This window comes from Pecten maximus, chromosome 6 (genome assembly GCF_902652985.1).
Source record: "Pecten maximus chromosome 6, xPecMax1.1, whole genome shotgun sequence".
Lineage (NCBI taxonomy): Eukaryota > Metazoa > Mollusca > Bivalvia > Pectinida > Pectinidae > Pecten > Pecten maximus.
The window spans coordinates 22583090-22595373 of record NC_047020.1 but is presented as its reverse complement, the minus strand read 5'-3'; the positions used below and the strand labels follow the sequence as shown (position 1 = coordinate 22595373).

Here is a 12284-nt window from a genome sequence, read left to right as displayed (position 1 = left end):
GCCCAAATCGCACACCTTTATCTAGTAATCATTCTAATACATAAACACAATTAAGAACAAGTGTATCAGAGACCAGATCTCAGATTCTCAGTTAATTGAAAAGGTGTCTTTTAAATATATTGGCCAATTTAACTCTTAATTAAATTATGGTCGAGGTCATTCATTTGAATAAACTTTGTAGCCCTTCACCCTAGAAGGCTACAGACCCAATATCAACTCACTGGGACTCCTGGTTATTGGGAAGTCATTAAAAATTTAAGCCTATTCAACCCCTGTGACCTTGAATGTAAGTCAAGGTCATTCATTTGAACAAATTTGGAAACCCTCAGCCTATTTGACCCCTGTGACCATGGATGAAGGTAAACTTTATTCATATGAACAAACTTGGTAGCCCTTCATCCCAGTATGCTACATGCATAATATTAGGTCTCTGGGCCTCTTGGTTATTGAGAAGAAGTTGTTTAAAAGGAAAAGTTGATGCCGGACCGACGGATGGAGGCCGGACGACACACGCTGTGCCACAGCATAAGCTCATTTGCCAGAAGGCAAATGAGCTAAAAACCAAAAATGTTTTTCCTCCAATAAAATGCTTTATAAATGTGGTACAAGAATTATTGGCGTCTTGATTTATTTTTCCTTCCTGATATGGTTATTTTTTTTATTGCATAAAGCCTCTCCATTTAATACATAGTTATATAGTTCTTTTTTCACATTTGTTTGATAATTTTACTAACATTAGGCTTCACAGCATGCAAAAGTTCGTCGGCCAAATCGTCGAAGTCCAGTTTACAGGCCATAGTGAGGTCATGATAGGCCTCTTCATACTTCCCCAGCATCCTGTCAACAACATATAACACATTAATCACCAACAGAATCAATACAGCACAATGACTCTGGTAAAAAACACAATTCATCACATCTTTACGTAAATACACCGATTGTTGAAATAAATACATGTACATGCCTTGCAGTTTTGTAATAACAAAATTGGTAAATTGTATTTTAAAACAAGATATGAAAATTACCAAGCCAAATACTTTTCAAGGAAAATTTGGAGTGTTTATTTTTTTGCTATTTTCACACACAAACAATGAACCACAATACAACCAAATCCATAGTGTTCCTATCTATAATGGTATACATACTTGTTGGCATTGCCTCTCCATTTGTAGGGCTGGGCCGAGTCAGGATTTAGAGATATCGCCTTAGTACAGTCATGTATAGCTTTCTTTGGTTTCTTCATTTTGATATAAATGCTGAAACAATATACATAGCCTCAAATTACAATTACAAAGAACATACTCATGTACTGAAACAATTTCTATCACATAACTCATCAATTCTACAATGTAATACGACTGTCATAAACATCTTAAGACCTATGAGTAATAACAAAATTGTGATGTCATCAATAATTTAAGACGTTGTCATAAATATATATTTACATTTGCTCCGCATTTCCCCATTGACACAATGCTAAGAGGCAGTTGCCACCATACGCCTATAACACCCAGTGCCTCAAGCTATAACACCCAGTGGGTCATGTGACATTAAAAAAGGTGGGACTTTGTATTGGTTTAGTTTTTTCAAAGTTGAAGAAAATGGTAGGATAATATAAATATAAGTATTGAACAGAGGTTTTAATGTTGTTATAGTCGATATGGCAGCAAGATGTATGGTGGGCAAATGTAGCATGGGAACCCGTTAAGGTTGCTGCCATATCGACTATAACACCATTAAAACCACTGTTCATTGCTTAAGTGTCACACAATTGTCTCTGCCTATCTTAAATAGAACTTAATTTGAAAGTTTTTATTTGTATTCTCATAGATAAGAGTTATTTGTTAAATAGAATCTTATACTAAGTGAGTGACATATAAAATTATTAAACAATTCTAATAAATTCCATACTACATGGTGACAAGTTTTCAGATCATCTACTTTATGATTGGTATAGGTGAAAGAATCTATGATATACTGGGAAAATGTGACAAGTACAAACAAACCAGGCCTAAGCTGATCGTTCCTGTCAGAAACAAGTTTATTGACAAGTAATTTACTACCATGTAAGTATTTGTCTGTTGTAAGACATGTTTAAATGTAGTGTCATATCTACTAGACTTACCTGGCCCTCTTGGCATAAAGAAGAGCAGACATTGGGTTGGACTTGATAGCTTCTGTAAATTTCTCAACAGCTTCATCAAATTTACCTATCAAGAAAAGATTAAAATTCAGAATCACTAAAGCTTCAAAACAAGAGTCAAGAGCTTGGATAGTAAAAGTACTACATATATATATACTGTGTGTGTAAAAACAGTGAGCCCCAACACATTCAATGGTCTGATTTATTGCAGAGCGCTGTTGACATGTTATGTCTCTGGTTTTATATCATGGCCTAAATATTGATTTAGTTATCATCCAAAACCAAACAGCCCATCAATTTATCAAATCAGATTAGCCTCATTAAATATTAGCCGTATCGAAATCACAAAATAATGTCTACAAAATATATTTTGTTTCAGTTGGTACTGACTTAGTACAGTCGAATCTGTCCAAACGACCATCTCTATTTAGCGACCCTCTGTTCTAAGCGACCATTTCAATTCCTCCCGAGCGTTTTCGCTATATATTTTAACTCTATTAAGCGACCCTCTGTTTACGCGACCAGCGACCACAATTTTTCGTTCCCGTGACAAAAATAACTCTCCAATAAGCGACCAGAAGTCTCCAAAATGCCTTACATTACCATTTTCGCTTTAATAACACCCAAGTAGTTTTACTTTTCGTGCAAAAGGACGGGAGATGAGGCGAAGTGACCGTCTGGAATTCTGACGATTTTCAGACGTTTTATATACGATATATCAATTTGCATGCGAAATATAACAAAGAAGGAATGCATAAACAGTTAACTTACTGTTAAATCGTGATTTGTTATCTTTTTTGAGACATTAAAACATATTTGCCAGTGAAAAAGTCGCCGTTTTTAAAGCAGGAAATGCAGGAATGTAAATAATAATCGGAGCGGAAATCTGGACCAAGATTTCAGGAATTAAAAAAAATATATAAATAATTTGAAAGTAATCTAATTAACCAATGAAACATATTTCTCATGTTAAATCGATGTATTTTGCTATGCTGAAAGAATTTCAAAAATACATATAGTGATGAAAAATTAGCACAGTAATAATTATTAAAAAAAAAGATACACAAAAAAATAAAAAAATGTTTTGTTTTATTCAAAGTGGTGGTTCATTTTTCATATATATTATAAATCATTATTGCCAATTTATAAAGCGAATAAAAAGCTTATGAACATTTATTAAATATTAGATACCATCTCTATTAAGAGACCACTCTCCATTAAGAGACCGTTTTTCAACTTCCCTTGAGTGGTCGCTTAATACAGGTTCAACTGTATGTGTTATTCGGTAGTTGATGACACAACTCTTAATAAGAAAATCAAAATTATTCAAAATAATGATAGCTTACCGTCAGACATTACTGCCATGGCTTCTGACCTTTTGTCATTAGCCGCATCCATCATCTCTTCAGTAACCTCAATGGACTCATCTCCATACTCTGGCAGTTCGTCATCATTATCCTCTATCACATCCGTCGTGTCTAATTCTATAAATAGATCATATCTACCATGTCTAATTCTATAAATAGATTATATCTGCAATGTATAATTCTATAAATAGATTATGTATCGTGTCTAATTCGATAAATAGGTTATATCTGCCATGTCTAATTCTATAAATAGATTATATCTGTAATGTATAATTCTATAAATAGATTATATCTGTCATGTCTGATTCTATCAATAGATTATATATCGTGTCTAATTCTATAAATAGATTATATCTGTAATGTCCTATTCTATAAATAGATTATATGTGTCATGTATAATTCTATAAATTTAGGGCTTTGTAGAACACATCATCAAACTCTAGTGAGTTTGTTAACTAATTTATATCCTGCCTGTCCCTATTCAAGAGTTTATGGATCCCTTCTTCCCAGTTTAGAACTGTCTACTTTGGCATATCTGGCATATTTTAATGATTTTCCGGGGCTACCCTTCGTAATTTGGGGTGATTGACACGTATACTAAGTGGACAAGTTTTAAAGTGTAGCCAAATAGATTTCTGCACAAAATAGCTGAAATGACTTCGCTACAGAGTAGCTGAATTACTTGCACACTTTTTACCACCTCAGCTTGATTAAAGTTAAGACAAAAAAAAAATCCAATACTGGTTGTGATATACTGAAGTCTACACTATGATACTTACTAACTTGAAGAAAATGCTATTAAGGGGCATCTAAACAGCAAATCCAGCCAAACCAGTTGATATTTTACAAGGCTATGCATCCCTACTAGGGTACAATGTAATAGAAGTAACTTGATAAAATTTTGATATGTATCATGTCAAACTGTGGGCCTTGCTGTTGACATTTAATTTGTTCAGTAGTTCGTAAATTTCAACAAAACATGAGAAAAATGCATGTTTCAGAGGGACATAATTAACTCATTTGTATCGCATTTATTGTGCAAAACAGTCATGTTGTTCTGCTAACAAGGGTCTAAAGCACAAAATAGGAGCAATGGTTTGACTAGATTAGACTTTATGATATGTATTAACACTGCTTTTATTTAGACCTTGAAATGCAAATGGCGGTTGTGAATAATATCACACAATTATGGCATATAAGAAGGTATTTCAAACGTCAAAATTGCTCATATTAAATATCAAAGAGAACTCTAGACATGGCAGGAAGACTGTTTTTAGGAAAAAATGTTCATTCGTTGAGTTTGAGGTAAAAGATATATATTTCTGAAAAAGGCCCAAAACTCACCAGTTTGACAATTTGTCTTAAAAAGTTCATTCTTACTATAATCAGATGTCTTAAAAGTATGATATAGGCTGAAATGTCTCCCTTTATGCCATATTTGTGTAATATCATCCACAGCCGCCATTTGCATTTCAAGGTCAAAACAAAATATGTGTTTATACGAACATAAAGTCAAATCCGGTCAAAAAAATGCTCCTACCCTGTGCTATAGACACTTGTGAGCATGACAGCTGGGCTATTTTTCAGGTTTGGTTATTTTTGTGACTTACAATTATTCCATGCTACAACTTACCACAAAGTAACTCTATAGAAGAAATTGTTAGCATCTACAACAAATTATTTGTGATTTGAAGACACTACATGTCCAAACAAACATTTTGGTATATTACATGACTATTTTTGTGCAAATTTTAAGATATTTATTCGTGTTTGAAATTCAACATTATTCTGCTATATAGATGACCCTTAACCACTATGCTACAGAATATTTACCTAAGTCACTCTCCTCACTCTCAGGCTCTTCCTCTGGCTCAGGGGCTGGCTCAGGAGCTGGTTCTGGGGCGGATGTAGGCATCTCTTCTGGTTCTGGGGACTAAAACAAAGGTTAACATATAAATACCAATAAATTTCCTTCACTTCCGCTACATTAAAACATTCTAGAACCAAATTTGTATTTTTCAGAAAACTGTATTTAAGCCCAAAAAGCAACTTAATGAAGTGATGGGTTCAAAAATAAAGTGAAACCATTTTGCAAATTTTTTTTTTTTGAAAATTATATTAGAAATATTGACAATTTGATTAACTTTTACAATACAACATTTTTTAAAGTTTGTGAAAGGTGTAGTAGGGCTTATAAAATAAGCATTGAATTATCATTCTCTGATATGTACCTTGGCACCTCAAAATATTTTGTTTTGAAAAGCAATGTCATTTATATTGACTATGACTACCATAACCCAGCAGCACAATGCTTAATTCACTCCAAAACAGACTTGACATGCACACTTATGGATGATTTTTTTTTTTTAAACACTGTCCTCTCCTTACTATCTAGGCAACTAAAAAGAAGTCTAAAAACTTATAACATTGAACTTACTCAGACTAACAAATTTCATTTCTATTGATTTACCTCAGATTTCTCTGGTTCTGGGGGACTTTCTGGTTTTTTTGGTAAGGTGGCATTCATACTGAAAAGAATTTTATTTTCATATTATTACAACACCATAAATGGAGAAAAAAAACATTGACAAAGGCAAAGCCTCAGTAGCCTTAAAGAAAAGAATTTCGAGATGAAACTTCAACCAATAAAGTTTTAATATTGTAGCTAAACCAAGCTTACAAAACTTGCATAAATGCATATCCAGTAATCACAATTATGTTCTTGACATTAATGTATAGTTTATCAAATGATCTGCTTTAGAGACAAGTACAGTTCTATCATAAACAAACATGCTAGGCCTGGGTATTGCTAAAGCAATACGCGTCCCCTCCTGGCAACTACTATCAAGAGGCCCATGGGCCTTAACAGTCACCTGAGATTTGAAATATTTCAGTTAATTAAACTGACCTGTTTCAGTCAGGGCCAACATGTGCATATCATCAAACGGTCATCCCATGCTGATAATGTTAACCAAGTTAGAATGAATTCCAATAGAAATCAATTAAATGATAGTGAAAAATGTGATTTCTTTATATAAACAAAAGTAAAGTTTACCCACTCCCCAGGGGCAAATGTGAGACCCAAGGGTCATGAAATTCACATTTTTGGTAAAGCACCTTAAGACCCTTCCATCTATGAAGAGTATTTGTTCTACCTAGTCAATTTGACCCTTTTTTTGCCCCGCCCATCAGCCCCTTTGGGGCAGTCAAGGCCAATATGTACATATACATGTACCATCAAACTACCATCCAGAGATGATAATGTTAACCAAGTAAGAATGAATTTCAATTGAAATCCAACAAATCATAGTCAAAAATGTGATTTCCCTTTATAAACAAGAGTAAAGTTTACCCCTCCCCATGGGCAAACATGAGACCCCAGGGACATGAGATTCACAATCTTGGTACAGCACCTTATAAGACCCTTACATCTATGAAGAATATTCGATTCCACCATATCTGAGAGTAGAGAAGAATTTTTTTTTGAAATTTCAGTCAATTTGACCCTTTTTAGCGCCACCAATCAGCTCCATGGGGGTCAGTCAGGGCCAACATGTGCACATACCATGAAACTGCCATCCCAAGCTGACAATGTTAACCAAGTTAGAATGAATTCTAATAGAAATCCAACAAATAATAGTCAAAAAAGTGATTTCCCTATATAAACTATAGTAAATTTACCCCCTCCTCAGGGGCAAACGTGAGACCCCAGGGTCAATTTTGGTAAAGCACCTTAAGACCCTTCCATCTATGAAGAGTGTTTGATTCCACCATATCTGAGAGTAGAGAAGAAGATTTTTGAAATTTTAGCCACTTTGACCCTTTTGGCCCCGCCTCTCAGGCCTTAGGGGGGTGAGGACCATATAATTCACAATTTTGGTTGACTTTTAGCCATAGAAGCTTCCTGCCAAATTTCATTGAATTTGGTTCTATGGTTTTGGAGAAGAAGTCGAAAATGCAAATTGTTTATGGATGGACAATGGACAAAAGGCGATTAGAATAGGTCACTAGAAACTTCATCTCAGGTGACCTAAAAATAGTAACAGTGACCTTGACCCAAAAACCTTGAAACTCAAACATGATTTGTAGCTACACATACTAAAGTTACATACCAATTTTCACCAATACATCTTGAAGCATGGCTGAGAAAAGCGTGCAAAACTGACAAGACGGACAGACAGACAGATTGAGTGACGAGGAAGAAACCTACAGTTCCCCGGTTTCATGGTAAGGGACAAATAATTGAATACATCTTTATGGATCTTACCTACATACATAATGAACATGTACATACCTTTCCAACCAATCCTTGAAAAACTTTAGGTCGGGGCTGTACAGGATACTTGCATTTTCTTTAACCATCTGTACAAATGCCCGCAGGAGTTGCAGCTCCTTGGCTGGTAGACTCATCTTGATTCTGGAGATAAGCCAAACATACCAACTAGTTTATATGAAAATTTAGTACCTCTGTCTATGGGAGCTCAATGGAAAATTTTAATCAAATCTCTTTATCTAAATGGAAAGAAGGATATAATGTTCCAATACTCAGAGATCATTCATAAGCTCTTGTAACTAAAATGTATACATATAATACCATGATAAATGTCACCAAGTGCTGTGTCATGCATCATATACCAACATTGTGGCCAAAACGTTTTTCAGTAATAGCTAACTATATAGGGGACACAATTACTCATTATTATCATTTGGGCAGACAATCAACAACAAGGTCAAGCTTTGTTTTGACTGCTTTAGTATTCACAAAATGACAGGATAAGGAAAACCTCTGATTTCTACATTTACTAAATGCAGCTAGTGTAACATATACATCTTCCACTGTACTGTCAATTAGCTGACGGAGCATCTTGCAGCATGTAGCGGGTAACAATCAGCAGGTATCTCCTCAACCTGCCACTTCAATTTTTTTACTAGTTACATGCAGATTCACAAAGGAATGTTAAAAAAAACAAGAGATCCCAGAGGGATCTTGGCGCCCACCATTGAATGATCTTTATAGGTTCCATGTCAGATTGATCTTTTCTCTACTTTTCCCTTCCTCTAAGTCTTACTAATCTGTGTAAATTCAGAAACAGCCCTCTAGTACTTTTCAAACAAGGGGAACCTATATATAAAATTTAAGATTTAGCGATAATGGCTGTCTGTCGGCCATGTTGTTTTTGGATTGGTCCCAAAATGCAACACCAGGGACCATGAAATTTGAGAAAGATCCCTTCAGTACCTTCTGACAAATAGTGATAACAAACTTCAATTGTCAAAATCCAAGATGGCTGCCTGTCGGCCATGTTGTTTTCCGATTGGTCTCAAAATGCAATATGCATAACTAGGCACCGAGGGGAACCTACATATGAAATTGGAGAAAGATCCCTTCAGTACTTTCTGAGAAATAGCGATAACAAACTTCAATTGTCAAAATCCAAGATGGCTGCCTGTCGGCCATGTTGTTTTTCGATTGGTCTCAAAATGCAATATGCACAACTAGGCACCAAGGGGAACCTATGTATGAAATTGGAGAAAGATCCCTTCAGTACTTTCTGAGAAATAGCGATAACAAACTTCAATTGTCAAAATCCAAGATGGCTGCCTGCAATATGCATAACTAGGCACCAAGGGGAACCTAAATATGAAATTTGAGAAAGATCCCTTCAGTACCTTCTGACAAATAGCGATAACAAACTTCAATTGTCAAAATCCAAGATGGCTGCCTGTCGGCCATGTTGTATTCCGATTGGTGTCAAAATGCAATATGCATAACTAGGCACTAGGAGGAACCTACATATGAAATTTGAGAAAGATCCCTTCAGTGCTTTCTGAGAAATAGCAATAACAAACTTCAATTGTCAAAATCCAAGATGGCTGCCTGTCAGCCATGTTGTTTTCCGATTGATCTCAAAATGCAATATGCATAACTAGGCACCAAGGGGAACCTACATATAAAATTTGAGAAAGATCCCTTCAGTACTTTCTGAGAAATAGTGATAACAATTAACTTCAATTGTCAAAATCCAAGATGGCTGCCTGTCGGCCATGTTGTTTTCCGATTGGTGTCAAAATGCAATATGCATAACTAGGCACCAAGAGGAACCTACATATGAAATTTGAGAAAGATCCCTTCATTGCTTTCTAAGAAATAGTGATAACAAACTTCAATTGTCAAAATCCAAGATGGCTGCCTGTCGGCCATGTTGTTTTCCGATAGGTCTAAAAATGCAATATGCATAACTAGGCATCAAGGGGAACCTATGTATGAAATTGGAGAAAGATCCCTTCAGTACTTTCAGAGAAATAGCGATAACAAACTTCAATTGTCAAAATCCAAGATGGCTGCCTGTCGGCCATGTTGTTTTTCGATTGGTCTCAAAATGCAATATGCACAACTAGGCACCAAGGGGAACCTATGTATGAAATTGGAGAAAGATCCCTTCAGTACTTTCTGAGAAATAGCGATAACAAACTTCAATTGTCAAAATCCAAGATGGCTGCCTGTCGGCCATGTTGTTTTCCAATAGGTCTCAAAATGCAATATGCATAACTAGGCACCAAGGGGAACCTATATATGAAATTTGAGAAAGATCCCTTCTGTACTTTCTGAGAAATAGCGATAACAAGAATTGTTTACGGACGGACGGACGGAGGGACGGACGGACGGACGGAGGGACGGACGACGGACCACGGACGCAGGGCGATTTGAATAGCCCACCATCTGATGATGGTGGGCTAAAAAGATAATTTCTTTTCTGATTTAATTGCCATCATTTTGATTCATAGCCTGATCGAATGGCTTGATCTGCCCATTTGACCAAACCGAAGACTTTAGCTAGCTGCTTCAAACAAGAGATCCCAGAGGGATCTTGGCGCCCACCATTGAACGATCTTTATAGGTTCAATGTCAGATTGATCTTTTCTCTATTTTTCCCTTCCTCTTACTAATCTGTGTAAATTGAGAAACATCCTTCTAGTACTTTTCAAACAAGGGGAACCTATATATGAAATCCGAATTCAAAAATTCAAAATACAAGATGGCTGCCTGTCGGCCATGTTGTTTTCCGATTGGTCTCAAAATGCAATATGCATAACTAGGCACCAAGGGGAGCCTACATATGAAATTTGAGAAAGATCACTTCAGTACTTTCTGAGAAATAGCGATAACAAACTTCAATTGTCAAAATCCAAGATGGCTGCCTGTCAGCCATGTTGTTTTCCGATTGGTCTCAAAATGCAATATGCATAACTAGACACCAAGGGGAACCTACATATGAAATTTGAGAAAGACGACGGACCACAGACGCAGGGTGATTTGAATAGAAATAAAATAAATAAAAAATAAAATTGTGCCATACAGCAAATCATTTTAATATATATACAAACATGACTTGTATTTAGGCTTGCTGTAATCAGAGACTTGTATATCACATATACAAGTCTCTGCTGTAATAGAAGGAAGTAATGGAAAATGCCCTGCCCTTGCAATGCCAGTCTTCAAGCTAACAACCTTTTGCTCTCAAGGCAAGCATCCTACCATTTAGCCTGAGTTTCCTCTGGCCCCGATATACCATCGTAGTAAATGGGTGTTTTGAGGTAAATAAATATCTCATCTATCCATCTGAATCACTGGAAGACATCAATATAAGTCTTATATTTGACTTCTTTGATGTATCTTGACGTTTTCCCACAGCTAATGATTGTCTTTCGCGACTTCGTTCTGGTTGCACACACACTTAATAATCACAAAATTATATGTTCACTTAAAAAGTTCTAAAATACAAAATGTATACTCAGAGTATATTGTCGAAGTTGGTCATAAAAAACTGGGGTATGTCTTACTGAGAAAGGTAGACGTTACTACTATATACATTTATCGGTTAACTGATAGTCCAATAGTTCTACTATGGTTATATTGTATACACAGTTTGTGGGATACTTATGACGTAGTTACCCAGTGGAGCTGGATTGGAACTCGAACATTCTACATGTACTTATTGTGTTATTTCTGATCTTCCTGTTCCAGGTTAGTTGAACGAGGGTTCAAATTTCAGGGGGTGATTACGCCAGTGCTTGTTTAACCTGTCCTTAAAGCTATTTACTGACGGGGCTGAAACCACACATTCTGGTAGCGAGTTCCACTTTAACACCACTCTGTTGCTGAAGTAGTTTTGGGTTTTCTGCTTTTTACATGGTTTTTTAAATAACTTCTTCCATATATGCAAGGTAAGTGTTATTTCACGCCTCCATGTTCAACATGTACATGCATTCTCTCAAAATCAATACGTGTGGATAATGGATGTTGGAATGATTTGTAACACACTAATACAGAACAGAAATTAACAACTGTCGCCGTAAGATATGTATAAACGGTTCCATGAGTACATGCCTATTACTGCAATAGTTAGCATGCAGCAAAATTGTCCCCCTTGGCCAAAATTGCAGCATAAATTTACAAAAAAATACAAGCCCGTACTAATATGTGAATCATACAATTCCCTATTCTAACAATGAACACGGCACACCAAGTGTCTTCTGGTGTGGTATATAAACTGTCAACACATTTACGTCAAAGCTTTACCTTCTGCTTTCACTTTACAGCCACGCACGTGAGTGACGCCAACAGAATTTTCCAGTAATAGTAACCTCGTTCCCTGGCGGAGGAAGTACTTTAAAACAATGCCCCTTATACAAATAAAAATATCTTGTTTCGTTTTTATCATTTAACATTTTAAAAACATTTTAAAGTATTAACTGCAATAATGATTGGAAAA

The 12284-nt window shown here is 35.8% G+C and overlaps 1 protein-coding gene across 1 annotated transcript; it reads right to left on the bottom strand.

Annotated features, from left to right (window-relative positions):
* Nucleotides 1–1145: 1145 nt before the first annotated feature.
* LOC117329262 (hsc70-interacting protein-like) lies at nucleotides 1146–12180 on the bottom strand (the record flags this gene model as incomplete). The annotated part of the gene is given in 7 exon segments (XM_033887123.1): nucleotides 1146–1256; nucleotides 2126–2210; nucleotides 3490–3627; nucleotides 5344–5443; nucleotides 5981–6038; nucleotides 7805–7927; nucleotides 12092–12180. Coding segments are annotated over 6 exon segments (608 nt in total), but the record flags the coding sequence as incomplete, so codon positions are not given.
* Between the last annotated feature and the right edge of the window lie 104 nt (nucleotides 12181–12284).